This window comes from Sturnira hondurensis, unplaced genomic scaffold, assembly GCF_014824575.4.
Source record: "Sturnira hondurensis isolate 20B ecotype Veracruz unplaced genomic scaffold, ASM1482457v3 Scaffold0017254, whole genome shotgun sequence".
NCBI classification, from domain to species: domain Eukaryota; kingdom Metazoa; phylum Chordata; class Mammalia; order Chiroptera; family Phyllostomidae; genus Sturnira; species Sturnira hondurensis.
Genome location: NW_028089885.1, coordinates 1,546,816 through 1,564,547, shown reverse-complemented (window position 1 = coordinate 1,564,547; position 17,732 = coordinate 1,546,816). Strand labels below are relative to the sequence as shown.

At 41.0% G+C, this 17,732-nt stretch overlaps 1 protein-coding gene across 1 annotated transcript in view; it reads left to right on the top strand.

Moving 5' to 3' along the window:
- Positions 1 to 17,732, top strand: part of MAPK1 (mitogen-activated protein kinase 1) — an 82,273-nt gene that overhangs the window by 42,493 nt on the left and 22,048 nt on the right. The window contains exons 4-6 of the mRNA XM_037067474.1: positions 9,608 to 9,724; positions 14,928 to 15,042; positions 17,438 to 17,569. Of these exons, the coding sequence (XP_036923369.1) occupies positions 9,608 to 9,724; positions 14,928 to 15,042; positions 17,438 to 17,569 (364 nt within the window). The remainder of the gene's footprint in view (positions 1 to 9,607; positions 9,725 to 14,927; positions 15,043 to 17,437; positions 17,570 to 17,732) is intronic.

The window sequence follows — 17,732 nt, the reverse complement described above, 5'->3', positions numbered from 1 at the left end:
CTGGGGCCCCTGCAGGTAGACCCAACCAAGTATCCTTGCCTCAAGGGAATCAGGCTATTCATACTCGATGCCTGAGGTCTCTCTGGATCCAGTGCATGTGGAGAGCCTGCAGGAGAAGGTGCAGGTGGCCTTCACCCATTACATGTGGGCCTAGGAACTGTCCCACAACGGTACTTCCAGTACCTGTTTCTGTGGCTTCCCACCCTGCACTAGTCTCTCTCATCTCCCCCTGTTCTTCATGTGCCTGGTGGGCAAGATACCCATCACATCACTGATCCAAAACATACTGCTTTTTGGAAGAAAGGACTTGAACTGGCCCTACAGCTCAGGCCAGTGGCTGAACAGGACACCTGGAGCACTGCAGCTTGGTTTGCAGAACTCAGGGGGCACAGTTGTTTGGGACTCAAGGGGGATTCCCCAAATGAGGACCAAGCCCCTCTCCTCAGTCTCCTGTTCTTTTTTTTTTAATAGAATGCTTGTCTTTTCTGTTTTTCAAATAATCATGAAACCAAAAAGTAACTGATTATCCATGCTCCCTGCCTTGTTCTCCCCAGAAGCATTGGCCAAGATGGTAGAGATTGAGGTTCTAATCCTGGGATAGTCTTGACCCTTAGCGCCCCAGGAACTCCTGGGAAGGTAGGGTTGGCTTCCTTAGTGTGATGGACAGAAGCGTGGTATCTGGACCACATGGGCAGCCACAGCTGGGAAAAAGTTGAGTGTGCCAGATGGCTCCTCTGGACATGCAGTTCACATTGGACACTACGTGATGAATGAATCAAGGCCATTAATAAAGGTGTTTCCTACTGGCGAAAAAGAGAGAGAGAACAAGAAGAAGAAAAATAGAAGGATATTTCATGTTCATAGATTGGAAGACTTAGTATTTTTAAGATGGTGGTAATACCAAATTGGTCTACAGATTTAATGCAATCCCTATTAAAGCCCCATGTGGCTTTTTTACAGAAATGGACAGGCTGTTCCTGAAATGCATGTGAAAATTCAAGAGAACCATAACAGGAAAAACAATCTTACGAAACAATAAAGTTGGAGGACACTTCCTGATTTCAAAACTTACTACAAAGCTATAGTAATCAAGGCTATGATATTGGCATAAGAGTAGCTTATAGATCAGTGGAATAGAATTGACCATCATTAAATCCATGTGCTTAAGATCAACTGATTTTCAATAAAAATGCCAAGATCATTCATTATTCTAGGACCATTTGTTTCATAGTCTTTTCAACAAATGGTTCTAGAACAATTGGATAGCTATACACAAAAGAATGAGATTGGGTCCCTCCTCACATCATTTGCAAAATTTAACTCAAAATGGATTAAAGATCTAAATTTAAAGGCTAAAACTAGAATACACTTAGAAAATGTAGAAGTAAATCTTTGCAGTCTTGTGTTAGGCAGAGCTTCTTAGACATAACACCAAAAGCACAAGCAACAAAAGAAAAAATTGGATTGCATTAAGATTAGGAACTTGTGCTATTAAAGTAAACCACAAAAAAAGTCAAAACCCATAGAATGAGAGAAAATGTTTGTAAATCAAATATCTAACAAGACATACCTGAGCTATATAAAAAACTGTTACAACTCAACAATCTAAAGATAAATAACCCAATTTAAAAATGGGAAAAAGCCTGGCTGGTATAGCTTGGTGGATTGAGTGCAGGCCTGCGAACCAGAGGGTTGCAGGTTTGATTCCCAGTCGGGGCACGTGCCTGGGTTGTGGGCCAGGAACCCAGTGGGGGCCATGTGAAAGGCGACCACACATTGATGTTTCTCTCCCCCTCTTTTTCCCTCCCTTCCTCTCTCTAGAAGTAAATTTTAAAAAATTTTAAATGGGGAAAGATATGAGTAGACATTTCTATAAAGATGATATAGAAATGTCCAACAAGTATAGCATTACTCAGTAGGGAAGTGCAAATAAGAACCACAATGAGATATCACTTCATACAGAGTAGGATAGCTATAATCAAAAAGTCAGATGATAAGCATTGGTGAGGATTTCATTCCTATGTGTATATCTAAGTGTTCAATATTCCTGTGAACATAAAACATGACCACCCCAAAAATATACAAATATTTATACTAGTAAAAGAGCCTAAAGGTGGAAACAGTTTAAATGTCCAAATGATGATGGATAAATAAACTGTGATAGACTCATGCAATGGAATAAAAAGGAATGATACTGATACTGATGATAATCAGTATGGAATGATAATGATACTGATACTACAACACAGTTGAATCTTGCAATATATTATGTAAGTGAAAGGAACCAATCATGAAAGAGCACATGTTGTATATTTCCATTTGTGTGAAGTGTCTATAACAGACAAATCTATAGAGACAGAGAGGTTAATGGTTGCCTAGGACCAGTGCAATAGGAAAGAGACTGCTAATAAGTACCAGGTTTCTTTTTGCGGTTATAAAAATGTTATAAAATTGGATGGTGGTAATGGTTTTGTAACCTTGTGATTATAATCCAAAATCATAGAATTGCATATTTTAAATGGGTAGGTTGTAATAAAGCTGTTTAAAAAGTACATATAGATGTACAACAATAGTAATTTCTTAATACTTCAGTTCAACAGATGTTTCCTGTGAACAGTCTTGTAAGGTGTGCCTGGCAAGGGGATGAGTGTCTGACCCAGAAATCTGAAACTATATGATTGTAATAATGTCTGCTGTAACCAATATAGCAAAAAGAATGGTATACAAACAAATGCACGGAAGAGAGGTGGGTTGGTTGGTTATAGCTGGGGCTATGAGAGGCATCCGGAAGAAGGTGGTATTCCTCTAAGGATGGACGTGCTTTTAGTAAACCAGTGGTAGGTTGGGCATAGGGTATTGTAGATAAGAAGGGACAACAGAAATAAAGAAGAATCAGGGACTTGGTGCATAAACACTTGAGACCTATTCTGTGTGGCTGTAGCTTTGGGTAATACAGAGTCATTGACACTAAGCTAGAGAGGTTGGTTAGTAGTAAATCATGGGGAGCCTTCTGTAACTATAAAAAAGACACTGGGCCCTGGCTGGTGTTGCTCAGTGGATTGAGCATGGCCTGTGAAGCAATGGGTTGCCGGTTCAATTCCTGGTCAGGGCACGTGCCTGGGTTACACGTGAGAGGCAACCACACATTAATTTTTCTCTCCCACTCTTTCTCCTTCCCTTCCCCTCTCTCTAAAAATAAATAAATAAAATATTTTTAAATTAATAAAAAGACATTGGGTTCTATCATTAGGTGATCACTGAAAGTTTAATATTGGATGGCTGACATCCCTGGAGTGTTGTGGTAGACAGCTTCCCACATCAGAAACTGATGGGGTTGGGCTCCATCACCTTTGAGGATTCTTCTGAGTTAGATTCATGTACTTTTCACATGGGATATAACCAGATCCTTTCCCATGAGTCTGTGCAATTAAAAGCCAGGTGGGCACAAAAGGAATGAACCTTCTTTTGGAATGGTCATACTTTGTTGGTTCCTGGTGATTTTTTAAAAAATTACAATAGATATTTTTGTGTCTCCTAGTGCTTTTTTGTTTGTTTCTTATCACAACCCTATTATGGCAGATTGCTTCTATTTGTTTTTGGAGAAACATTCTCAATCACTATTTTAAGTATATAATATTTCTGGGAAAAGGTGACTTACTTTTGCTTGAAAAAGCTCATCCTTAACAAGACAAACAGAACCTCTTGTTTCTTCACTGTTTGTGGACTTGTCTTTACCTATGGCCATTTTATTCACTACTCCATCTGCATAATCCAAGCATTGTTTCCAAAACCCAGTTTAACACAGAGATTCAAAAACACAATAGAATGTTTTAAATATTTACAGCAATAGAATTACCCACATTTAAAAAATATGTACATATGGACAGTGCTTCATTTACATTGCATAAGTACTCAGGGGAGAATCTCATTCTAAAGATGAGTATGGTTATGTCACTAAGTCACTGATTTGTTGTAGTGTGTGTCCAAAAGGCAGGTCACAGTATTGTGGCAATTCAGGTACGTAGATGAGGGATGACAGCACTGATGAGAAGAGTCTTCTGCTTGAGCTCTCGAGTCACCATACACCCATCACATCCTCAGTACCTTGGGGTGATCTTGCTGCTTGTCCCACAGGCCTCTGTGTTTAGAAAGTTTATAGCCTGTGGCCTTACTTCCTTCTTGTTACTAATTTTCAAGTAGATGATTAATATCATTTCTTCCTTTTCAGTTGACTTCTGTATTACTACAGTGTTTCCTACTCTTGAGCCCTTAAGATACCACTTCTCAGTATCTTGGACTTTTGACTGTACCAGTCAAGGCCAACAGCAATAAGCTTTCTTTTTGGTTCCCATAAACATGCTTTGCACTTGTTATCTGAAGACCCAGCAGATGTTGCCCTCTTGGAACCCTTTTGGGATCTTCTCTTGTAGACTTTCTCTTTATTTCTCAGGGCCACAGAAATAAGGGACATAAACTCTAATTGGAGATTTATTTGGCTGGCATATTTTTAGTGGTGCTATCGGGGCAAGGGTGTGGTTTCTAGTCTGTGTCCTCACTGTTTGCTAGACTGAACCCATAGGAATCATGGGATGCTAGGGTCACAGAACATGTGGTTCTGGGTACGCCTGGGAAAGAGGACTCTGAACATTTGAATTTATACAAACCCAAAAGTAGTCAACTGGAGTGCTGTAGGTCATTTTATGTTCCTTATACTATATCCTAGTTATCTTACCTTCTTTCGTAAGGAATTACAATAAATGGTATTGCTTTTTTTATTTTGTATCCTTAATAGTTTTCTGGCTAATGCCATATAAATTTGGTTAGACTTCTGTGTTGTAATGTTAAGAGAACTTTTGTTTTAAAAAGTCATACGAGTTTTCCACTGATGACCATACATGGAGTTGTGAAATCTTTTAAAGGTCTAAACTGATATCTTCCTCTTTATTTTTTAAATTCTAACTATCAAACTTACTTTTGTGTGTATTTATTTTATTCCGTTTTTTATTGTTGTCAAGTACAGTTGTCTCCACCTTCTCCCTACCACTCCCCCACCCCATCCCCTAAATTTTGAGAAACTACCAATTCTATTCCCTCTACTAGGTGAGGGGTATACAGATAATAACACATGATACCACTTACATCAACTCGCTGTTGTAAAAATTGGTAACTAAAGGGAAAGAATTAAACATTTTTCCTGTCTAGTAGAATCTATGTATCAGGATAAACAAATCGCTCTTACTGATAAACAACAGCTGACCTTCTCTTTATTTTTTTTATGTTTAAAAGTTTTTAAATGTATTTTGGGGGGGGGGGAAGAAAGGGAGAGAAACATCAGTATAAGGAAAAGAGAGAGAGAAATCGATTTGTTGTTCAATCCATCTATTCATGCATTGGTTGATCCTTGCACATGCCCTGGCCAGGGATCAAATCTACTTCCTTGGGGTATCAAGGTGACATTCTAACCAACTGAGCTCCCCAGCCAGGGTAGCTCTTCTTTAAAAAGAATGCCAGTCAATAAATGCAAAAGGAATAATGAAATTAGAAAATTATCATTTTGTAACCACCAATGAAATAATTGATTTGTGCAATACAGTCCATGGACCCTGTTAACCCTCCTCAAACTCTTATCCCCTGGGTCGGTGGCCACTGTGTCTCCATATGGACTTCCTCTTCAAGTCACATGTAGACCATATCTTGATCTGGTGCCTACTCTCAACTCTGCTTGGATGCTACTTACCCCACTGGACTGCTCTGGTTCTCCCCATCCCACAGAGACCCTTAGGGTACCCGATCCCGTCTAGTAGCTTCTAGACTAGATTTCCTGGAAGGAGAGGATGAGGAAGAGCACTGTACCCTTAGTTTTAACTCTAAAGAAACAGATATATTGCAGCATTTTGACTGATAGATGCAGTTGTCTTTCCTGGGAAGGAGTGCTACTAATTCCAATTTTTAATTTTTCTTTCCTCCTTAATATTGCCACTTTAAACAATGTAATTTTATTAACATGATTTTTGTCATATTTTAGCCTGGGCACTTCTACCCTGATTATTTTTAAGAGCTTATCAATACTTCAGATACTGTGAAAATATAGTAAATCCTAACTTAACAGCATTGATAGGTTCTTCAACTATATGCAAAATGGCATAATGGAACCTGTTTTACATAGGCTAATTGATAATAAGCAAAAGTTAAGTTTCTTATCAACATTATAACAAAATACCAGTGGATATAACGATGTTACTCAAGGACCTGCTGATCTAGAATGTCTGCCAGTTAATTCTTACCACTTGTCATGCTTCTAAAATATCTAAAGTAAGGCATTTGTTTATCAAATGTTGAGTGCTCACTATGTATGGGACACTTAGGAATAAAAAGTAAGTTATATATTGCCTTTTTCTAGCAACTTCCATTCTAGCTTGGAAGAAAGGGATATATATGCACAAGTATCATAGATTGTGGTTGTGTGCTTAGATATAATAAACATCTCTGTTTTCCAAACTAGTCTCCGTTTTCCAAGGAGACTGGAAAGCTGCCTTCTATACTCTGGCTTCTCTTTGTTGACATGCTTCTTTTTCTCAGGTTAGTTCCCCAGAGACCAAGGAATTAGAAAATCCTCCAGTTTCATTGGACTAACTATATTATAGTTAAATTTATGCACATGAATCTGGAGTAGTAGCATGAAAGAATGGAATGGCCAAAGTATGGTGGAAAGCCAGCAGTACTTTTTGTGAGTCAGGAGAAATTAGAAGCTGGGTGTTAAAGGAAAAAAGATTTGTCTTCAGAATATGAAACCTCTTTTAAAGTTCTAGGAGTGAATTTGAGTACAAGGAGGGAAGAAGAAAGTGGAAAGAATCTTTGGAAATAACTACATTCATGGAACAGTTGGAAGAACAGAAAGTGAAGTGTGAGCAGTAGAAGTGTGGGTTGAGGAGCTGATCCTGGCAGTGAGGATACTGGGAGTGCCGCAGGTGGGGGCGCTAGAAAGGATCCTGGGTGGTTTTTGGTAACTTTGTTTTTATAAAGAACAGTTTTGTTGCAGCTACATATTACCATCATTATTGCTATTGCCTTTTTAAAATTATATTGATAATGCTGTTACTGGTTGTCCTGATTTTCCCCCTGGACCCTCTTCCACCCAGCACCCTACACTCCCTCAGACAATCCCCCCACCATTGTTCATGTTCATGACTCATGCGTATAAATTCCTTAGGCTTCTCCATTTCCTATACTGTACTTTACGTCCCCTCAGCTATTCTGTAAGTACCTATTCGTACTTCCTGATCCCCTCACCTCTTCACCCATTCCCCCATATGCCCCTCCCATTTGACAACCATCAAAATGCTCTTTGTATCCATGATTCTGTCTCTTATTGTTGCTTAGTTTGCTTTTTAGATTCAGTTGTTGATAGATATGTATTTTTGCCATAATACTGCTCCTGGTTTTGATCTTTTTCTTAGAATCTAAGACTTTTTTAACATTTCATATGATAATGGTTTGATGGTGATAAGCTAGTTTTTTCTTATCTGGGAAGCTCTTTATCTGCACTTTGATTCTAGATGACAGCTTTTCTGGGTAGAGCAATCTTGGCTGTAGGCCCCTGCTTTTCATGACTTTGAATATTTCTTGCCAGTCCCTTCTAACCTGCAAAGTTTCTTTTGAGAAATCAGCTGAAAGTCTTAAGGGAACTCCCCTGTAGGGAACTAACTTCTTTTCTCTTGCTGCCTTTTAGATTTTCTCTTTATCTTTGACCTTTAGTATTTTACATACAGTGTGTCTTGTAGTGGGCCTATTTGCATCTGTCTTGTTTGGCACTGGACTCTCTCTGCTTCCTGGACTTGCTTGTGTATTTTCTTTACCAAATTAGGGAAGATTTCTTTCATTACTTTTTCAAATATATTTCTAATTTCTTGCTTTTTCTCTTTTTCTGGCACCCCAGTGATGCAAATGTTGGATGTCTTGGAGTTGTCCCTGAGGCTGCTTATTTGGATCCTTTTCTTGTTGTAATTGGTTGATTTTTTTTCTTCCTTATGTTCCATATCATTGATTTTATTCTCAGCTTCATCCATTCTATTATTGTTTCCCTGTAAATTGTTCTTTATTTCAATTAGTATATCCTTCGTTTCTGACTGGATCTTAGTAATGCTGCCTGAGGTCCTCACTAATAAGTTCCTGGAGCATCCTTGAAACCAGTGATTCAAACTCTGCATCTGATAGATTGCTTATCTTCATTTCATTTAGCTCTTTTTCTGGAGTTTTGATCTGTCCTTTCGTTAGGGCCATGTTCTTTGCCTCTTCATTTGGCAGCCTCCTCCCTATGTTTCTGTGTATTCGGTGGAGCTGCTTTGACTCTGTGTCTTGGTAGTGTGACCTAATGTAATAGGTGCCCTATAGGGTCCAGTAGCACAGCGTTCCCTATCACCCAAACTGGGTAGTTGAGGTGCTGCCCTTTGTGTGAACTAAGTATACCCTCCTCTTATAGCCAAGCTGTGGTTGCTGTTCTTAGATGAATGGGAGGGATTTAGCCAGGCCAGTTAACTATGGATTGTCTGTGACCGCATACCACCTACCTCTGCCCTCAGTGGAAGATCAGCTGTGCAGGAGCAGGGTGGCGGTGTTCTGACATGGTCTGTAGCTGTCCACTGGGTACACTGGCCCTGGGGTTTCCTGGGTGGTGCAGGGCAAGATCAGCCCCCACCTGTGTTTTGCCCAGAGCACCCTGCCTAAAGCAATCTGAGATGACTGCTACTTGTGCTGGGCTTGGAGATTCCCAGGCAAAGCCAAGCTGTTAATCTCGGCCTGCTGCTGCTAGTGCTGTGTCTGGGGCTCACTGAGGCCAGCTATTGTTCTTTGAGGAGATTTAGGAAGTTTGAGGCCTGAGCCAAGACCAGCCATTCTTACGGAAAAGCAGCTTGGGTGGGCCCTAAATTGGGTGGGGCAGGGTCTCTGAGGATCTCCAAAGCGGGTCAGTATTAGCCAGGTTGATGGAGTCTCAGGTAGGGCACCAGCTTGCTGGCTCTGTGGGAGAAAGGATTTCGAAAAGGAACGATGGCCTCTACTTGCCTTGGTGCCAGACACTTCTGTCCCTGCCTGCTCACCACTGGTGCCTTTCAAGCTGCCACCCCTGTGCTGGAGCTCAGAGGGAGTGAGCTCAGTGGGTGAGTCGGAGTGTGGGTTCTTTAAGAGGAACTGCTTGGGCCTCGCAGCCACAAATTGTGTGGACTTACCTTCCCGGCACTGGAATTCCGGGTGGGGGCCCTCGTGTGGGCCTGGGATTCCTCACTCCTGAGATAGCACTCCCACATTTTCATCGACCACGTGTGTGTGGGACCAGCCAGGTCCAGTCTGTGCCCCTCCTACCAGCCCGGATGGATGTGGTTTCTTTAATCCCATAGTTGCCAGACTTCCACTCAACTCAATTTCTGATGGTTCTGAGTGATGATTGATATATATTTTAGTTGTAATTTTGATTTGGTTGTGCAAAGAGGTAACCATGTCTGCCTAATGCTGCCATCTTGACTAGTAGTCTTGTGTTTTTTATTCTTATGATGTTTTGATATTAAATTGGTTAGAATATCTAAGATGTACATTTTTTTTCTTCTTCCTTTAGATATGTGATTTTGGCTTGGCCCGCGTTGCAGATCCAGACCATGATCACACAGGATTCCTGACGGAGTATGTAGCCACCCGTTGGTACAGGGCTCCAGAAATTATGTTGAATTCCAAGGTAAGGAGCAAGTTTACATAAAAAGAAAATGAGCAAGCAAAAGACCCTCAGTCATGTATCACAGTAGGCTTCCCTCTCAGTAAGCCTGTTTCCACCTGGGTTTTGTATGGCCCATTTGGCCAGAACCAAGGTGCTGTCATAATTTCCTATTCAGCTTCAAGCTCTGGGCCCTGGGTTTTGGCCTCTGCACCTCCACTGGAGTAGTGCTGACATGGAGTACAGAGAGAGGGGGCATGTCTCTCTCTCTGGTCAGTTATAATAAATGGTCTTTGTCCTTGGCCACCTGTGCTGAGATGTTACCTGTGGCAGCTTTTACACCTGCTGCTGCCACTGCTGAGTGCAGGCTGAGTTGGTGCTAGCCTCTAATAGGTTATCCAATAATGTGCCTTTCTGTGAACATGGACGGAGGCTGTTCTGTAACAATCAGCTTTATCTGACGATAAGAGTGTCTCCAGCAAAATTATAATTTGGAGACAACTTAGGTAGGGAAAGAATAGAAATGCTGTGGATTGTTCCAAAATTATATGATAATCTTGTTCCTCTGATTGCCACGTGGCGATGAAGAATGCATCTAGTCTGCAAGCAAACCCTTCCAATGAGGTTTGAGCCTTAGTCAGATGAAATAATTGAATAAATATATAAAAGCAAGAAAAGGTGAAGTATGATACCTTTGTTCTGCTTATGAAACAAGTGGCAAGTATTTAGAGTTTCTGTGGAAATTGAGATTCAGTATTTTTAATGTATAATTTGCAAATAGTAAATGAATAAGGTATCAAACTTGGAAACTTAAGTAGGCCTGACATACTTACTGTATCTAATATCTCAAAATTATGATAGTCTTGAACTTAGCAATCATGTTTTATTTACTATAATAAAACATTAAGAAACAAGAAAAGCATGGACCACGTTGTGGTGATTGCTAGGGAAAGGGGTATAAGGGAACTAAATGGTAATAGGAAAAAAGATAATAAAGATTACATTTTAAGAAAGAGCCCAGGCTGGTATGGCTCAGTGGACTGAGTATCGGCCTGTGAGCCCAGGGGTCACTGGTTTGATTCCCAGTCTGGGACACATGCCTGGTTTGCAGGCCAGGTCCATAGTAGGGGGTGTGTGAGAGGCAACCATACAATGATGTCCCCCCCACCCCTGTTTTTTCCCTCCCTCCTTTCTCCTCTCTAAAAATAAATGGATAAAATCTTTTTTTTTCCAGAGAGAAACATGAAGAAAAGCAATAAAAATAGACATTGGGCCCTGGCTGGTATAGCTCAGTGGATTGAGCACAGGCCTGTGAAGCAAAGGGTCACTGGTTCGATTCCCAGTCAGGACACATGCCTGGGATGTAGGCCGGGTCCCCAGTGGGGGACACACGAGAGGCAACCATATATTGATGTTTCTCTCCCATTCTTTCTCCTTCCCTTCCCCTCTCTCTAAAAAATAAATAGATAGATAGACAGACATTGGACCTTGTGTCTCAGATCCAGGGACCATAAATTGTATTCTCTTCATCCATCCATTATAAGTAATGAAATAGAAGAGTTTGGGATGAACATTACATTGCTTTTGTGAGAAAATGGAATTTGTTTAAAGCGGTTTGTTATTCTTGATATCATATATTTATTCAGTTCAGTTTTAAAAGTAAAATTTTATTAAATTGAATTATAAAGAAGGATTTGATATAACATGTTTTAAAGAAGAAGAAACTATGTTGATTCTCTTATAATTTTGTATTACAAATAATCCCACATACCAGGTTCTCTCTTTGGAGTGGCCATGTGATAGCCACTCCATGCACTGCTGGCGTTTGGTGCCTGCTGTTTATAAAGGAGAGCTGTCAGTATGCTTTTTATACCGGTAGCTTCCTGGTCTTACAGCCTCCATCCCAACTTGAGATGCCTCCACTGTCTTCACTTCTCAGTCATCGTCTAGGGGTCAGTAGCCAGGGAGGGTGGTTTCTGTTCTGCAAGATGCCTGGCTAGGTCTCTCTTCTCCTTGCAGAGCAATGTGGCTCCCACTGTTCTAGTTGTGGCTCCCACTAGCCACGTTCTAGTCCTCCACGTCTCCACCATTTTTATGGTTAATTACATTAACCATAATTTTTAAAAATATATTTTTATTGATTATACCATTACAGTTGTTCTATTCCCCCCTTCATTCCCCTCTACCCTGCACACCCCCTCCCCCACCATTCCCTCCCTTTACTTTATGACCACTTGTCTCAAGTTCTTTAGATTCTATATTTCCTCTACTATTCTTGCCCTCCCCCTTACCTATTTTCTACCTACTGTCTATGCTTTTTTCTGTACCTTCTCCCCCCTTCTCCTCCTCCCACTCCCCTGCTGCTAACCCTCCATGTGTTCTTCATTTCTATGGTTCCTTTCCTGATCTAGCTCTCCTCTTGGTTTGCTTTTGTTTTAGGTGTGGTTGTTGATAATTGTGAGTTTGCTGTCCTTTCACTGTTCATATTTTTCATCTTCTTTTTCTTAGATAAGTCCCTTTAACATTTCATATAATAAGGGCTTGGTGAAGATGAACTCCTTGAACTTGACCTTATCTGAGAAGCACTATATCTGTCCTTCCATTCTAAATGAAAGTTTTGCTGGATAAAGCAATCTTGGCTGTAGGTCTTTGTATTTCATAACTTGGAATACTTCTTCCCAGCCTCTTCTTGCCTGTAAGGTCTCTTTTGAGAAATCTGCTGACAGCTTGATGAGAACTCCTTTGTAGGTGACTGTCCCCTTATCTCTTGCTGCTTCTAGGATTCTGTCCTTCATTTTAATCTTGGGTAATGTAATTATGATGGGTAATGCCTTGGTGTGTTCTTCCTTGGGTCCAACTTCTTTGGGACTCTGAGCTTCCTGGATTTCCTGGAAGTCTCTTTCCTTTGCCAGACCGGGGAAGTTTTCCTTTATTATTCAAATAAGTTTTCTACTCGTGGCTGTTTCTTTTTCCCTTCTGGTACCCCTATAATTCAGATGTTGGAACGTTTAAAGATGTCCTGGAGGTACCTAAGCCTCTCCTCATTTTTTTGAATTCTTGTTTCTTCATTCTTTTCTGGTTGGATGTTTCATTCTTCCTTCTGGTCCACTCCATTGATTTGATTCCCAGTTTCCTTTCCATCCCTATTGGTTTCCTGTGCATTCCCTTCATTTCAATTAGTTTAGCCTTCATATGTTCCTCTATTTTGTGACTATAATCAACCAGTTCTGTGAGCATCCTGATCACCAGTGTTTTGAACTGTGCATCTGAGAGGCTGGCTATTTCTTGGTCGCTTAGAGTTATTGGCTCTGGGGCTTTGAGTTCTTCTTGAGCCATATTTTGGACTGTTCATGCCTGTTATGTATGAGGAGCGGAGCCCTAGGTGTTCACCAGGGCGGGGCAACTCAGTTGCTGGGTTGTGATGCTGTCTGTGGATGCGGGGTCAAACGAAAGCAATGGCGGCCCCCTCTGCTGCTTCCTGGGGCCGCGTGGTCTGTCCCACAGCGCGTGAATGTGTGATCGCGGTCAGCCAGCCGCCTTGCGCACTCACTGGGTTTGCCCGCTGGGGCCTGTGCAGTCCGGCTCACTGCTCACTCCTCTGCTGGTTTATCTGTGCGCAAATATGTGACCGAGGTCAGCCTGCCCCACACCCTCACTGGGTCTGCGCTGCTACCCCAGCTGCCTGTGCGCCTGGGTCAGGGGGATCTTTCCTGCCTGACCGGGCTCTGCTGCTGGCTCTGCCCCTCTTACCGGTCTGGTTGAACGGTTCGTTGCTGTTGGACTTCCAAATAGTTCAATTTTCTGTGCTTTGGCTGCATCTTTGTTTACTAAACCTTTGTTGTATTCAAGCTTGGTTATGGGAGAAGGCACAGTGTTTCCACCTATGCCTTCATCTTGGCAGAAGTCCATAATTGTTAATAAGTTATTAATTAGTAGGAATTTGTGAGGAAATTCTTTAAGACTATATGTTATCTTCATCAAACTCTCAGCCACTAGTTTTACTATCCATTGATGATTTTATAACTCTGTCATTCTTGTTCTCTTTTAGTCCTCTTCAATTATTAATTCATGGTTATTTTATTCAGTGGCTGATAATCAATATCTACCATTCTGTATTTTGATGCTGAGACTGTCAGATTTTTCAGTGGGAGCCACGTTGACGTGCCCACACTTTACTTGTTCTTGGGCACTAGATGCTCCAGGTTTACTTTCTACTGCTCTCCCTGTCCCAGACTTGGAGTGGCCCTTTCTCCAGGGAGCCCTGGTTGCTTTTAATTAGTTATTTTTTTGCATTTACATGTTCCTCTTTATGTAATTTTGGCCAAAGCAAAAGTTATTTTGGATTACAAGAATTTCAGAAAGAATTATCTTGAAATTCAACCCCATTTTATCATAGCTGTAATTCTGATTATTAATTCTTTGATTTCCCCCCCAAAAATGTTGCTCTATTTCCCTAAAGTTTACTATTTAGCAAAATTCTTCTCTGTGTTTCATATTTCTTCTTCCCTTTATCATTATATCTAGCATTTTCCTTACAATTCAGCTTTTTTTTTGCACTGTTGTACAATTTAGATTATTCTTTGTCTTTTCATAGAATTTCTTGAAAAGAAATATTATAAGTGAAAAATTAATAGAAAAAGAAGACCAGAAATAGGGATTGGTAAAATATGATGGAAACAGAGCACACCTTTTTTTTTTTTTTAGAGATCAAGAGTTTTCAGCTTGACTTTTTTTTTATAACCACCTTTATTTTTTCTTTAAGATTTTATTTATTTTTCTTTAGAGGGGAAGGGAAGGAGAGACGGAGAGAAATATCAATGTATGGTTGCCTCTGGTGTGTCCCCTGCCGGGAACTGGCTGCAACCCAGGCATGTGCCCTCACTGGGAATCGAACTGCCATCGTGTGGTTTGCAGGCCGGCTCTCAGTCCACTGAGCTACACCAGCCAGGGCTCAGCTTGATTTTTTTTTAAGATGATTTGCATAATCATTAGAAATATATTGAGAGTGTAACAGTGCCTCTTCTTTTAAGTAGTTTTAGTTGTTCGGCATCTTTTAAGGAAGACAAATTATTATTGGTTTCTTCATCTTTTTTCAATTATTTATGAACTATAGAACCAAAGGAGAAACTAAAACTCCTGACAGTCATATGCCTGTCACATAGGAAGGTCTTACTGTGCCACATAACACCAGATACCATTCTCTGTTTCTTCTCGCTTTCTACTGCAGGGCTATACCAAGTCCATCGATATTTGGTCTGTAGGCTGCATCCTGGCAGAGATGCTATCCAACAGGCCCATCTTTCCGGGGAAGCATTATCTCGACCAGCTGAACCACATTCTGGGTAAGGTTCCTGGGCACATTAGGGGCTGGGTTTACCCAGTTCATTAACCACAGTTTACATCAAAGACATTTCATTAAATTAGGAGTTCTTACAACTCTTTAACCTATGACAGACATGAGTTTTGAACCCTTCCTTGATTGAAAATGTCAGGGACCCTTGCTCCCCTGGCCGATGTTGCTCAGAGGGTTGGATTGTTGTCCCATAACCAAAGGGTTGCAGGTTTAATCCCTGTTCCAGGTGTGTATGATCCCTGGCCTGGGCACGTGTGGGAGGCAAACAATTGATGTTTCTCCTTTCTTCTCACTCTAAAAAAGCAATGAAAAAATGTTCTCAGGTGGGGGTTAAAAATAATAAATGTTAAGGACCCTTGTAAAAATTTGTTAGTAAGACTTCTGGCCAAGATGGAAGTATAGGTAGATACACTTTGCCTCCTTGCAAAACCAAAAGAAGGACAACAACAAATTTAAAAACAAAAAATAACCATACCTGCCAGAAAATAGAAGAAAGTCCAACAATCAAGGAGTTAAAGAAGAAACATTCGTTCAGACTGGTAGTGGGGGCAGAGATAGGCAGCTGCGCAGAGAGGATGCCTGGCAAGGCAGCTGCTGAAGGGCGGGAGGGGGACTCCCGCATAAAGTGGCTGCTGGCAGACCGGGTGGTCCCACATATGCTTGTGGATTCATCAGGAGGAACAACTGGGGAGTGAAACAGACTGCGCAACCCAGGGTTCCAACACGGGAAAAGAAAGTCTCAAAATCTCTGACTGTAAAAATCTGCAGGGGTTGCAGCAGTGGGAGAAACTCCCAGCCTCACAGGAGAGTTCATTGGAGAGACCCACAGGGTCCTAGAATGTGCACAAATGCACCCTCCCAGGAATTAGCACCAGAAAGGCCCAATATCCTTGTGAGGAGCAGGGGAAGTGACTAAAGGCCAGCCAAGAGCTGACAATGGGCGTTGTTCCCTCTCTGACCCCTCCCCCATATACAGTGCCACAACACATACAATGAGGTGGGTTGCCCAGCCCTGGGTCATACCTAAAGCTCCACCCCTTACAATGTAACAGGTGCGACAAGACAAAGAAATACAGCCCAAATGAAAGAACAGACCAAAACTCCAAAAATAGAACTAAGCAATGGAGAGAGCGCCAACCTATCAGATGCAGAGTTCAAAACACTGGTGATCAGATGCTCACAGAAAAGGTGGAGCTATACAAAGTGAAATAAAGAAAAATATATAGGAACCAACAAGGAACATTCCTTGAGGAGAAGAGAAGGAAACTGGGACTCAAGTCAGTGGTTTGGAGCAGAAGGAAGAAAGAAACATTCAACCAGAACAGAATGAAGAAACAAGCATTCAAGAACATGAGGAGAGGCTGAAGAACTTGTGCGAAAACTTTAAATGTTCCAGCATCCAAGTCACAGGGTTACCAGAAGAAGAGGAAAAATAAGAAATGAACTTACTTGAAAAAATAATGAAGGGGAACCTCCCCAATCTGGCAAAGGTAATAGACTTCCAGGAAGTCAAGGAAGCTCAGAGAGTCCCAAAGAAGTTGGACCCAAGGAAGCACAAGACATATCATAATTGTATTACTCAAGATGAAAGATAAGGAGAGAATCTTAAAAGCTGCAAGAGAAAAGGAGACAGATGCCTACAAAGGAGTTGCCATAAGACTATCAGCTAAAAAGAAACCTTGTAGGCAAGAAGGGGCAGGAAAGTATTCCAAGTCATGAAAGGCAAGGACCTATATCCAAGATTGCTCTATCCAGCAAAGCTATCACATAAAGTACTTCAGGATAAGGTCAAGTTAAAGAAGTTCATCATCACCAAGCCCTTATATGAAATGTTAAAAGGACTTAACTAAGAAAAATTGATAAAAAAATATGAACAGTAAAATGACAACACACTCACAACTATCAACACCCTAACCAAAAACAAACAAACAAACAAAACCCACCTAAGCAAACAGCCAGAACAGGAATAGAATCACAGAAATGGAGATCATGTGGAGGGTTATCAGTGGGGATGGGGAGGGAGGAGAATAGGGGAAATAAGGATAAATGGTACGTACAAAATAGTCAGGGAGAGATTAAGAACAGTATAGGAAATGGAGAAGCCACAGAACTTACATGTAGGATCCATGGACATGAACTAATGTGGGGGGATGCTGGTGGGAGGGGAGTGGTGCAGGGTGAAGGGGAATAAAGAGAAGAAAACAAATGGGACAACTGTAATAGCATAATCAAAATATACTTTAAAAAATTATCAAGAAAATTAAGCAATGGGAGGTGGTGTGAGAAGACATTAATTATCAAGGTCCATTCTCCCATTCAGCCGATGGTGTGTGGTCAGTTTACTTTGGCCTTGATAATTAACAGCTAATTATTTTATCTGATAGGTATTCTTGGATCCCCATCACAGGAAGACCTGAACTGCATAATCAATTTAAAAGCTAGAAACTATTTGCTTTCTCTCCCACACAAAAATAAGGTGCCATGGAACAGGCTGTTCCCAAATGCTGACTCCAAAGGTAAATATTATTTTGTTGATTATTTTTCTTAGACTTAGCTTCTTGTTTGTTTTACTTGTTAAATCATTAAGTCAGTAGCCTGAAAAGTTAGCTTGTGGCTATTAGATAATGGCTATTTATTGCTCTCTTTTATTTAGGAGCAGTGGCAGTAGAGTAAGAGTCT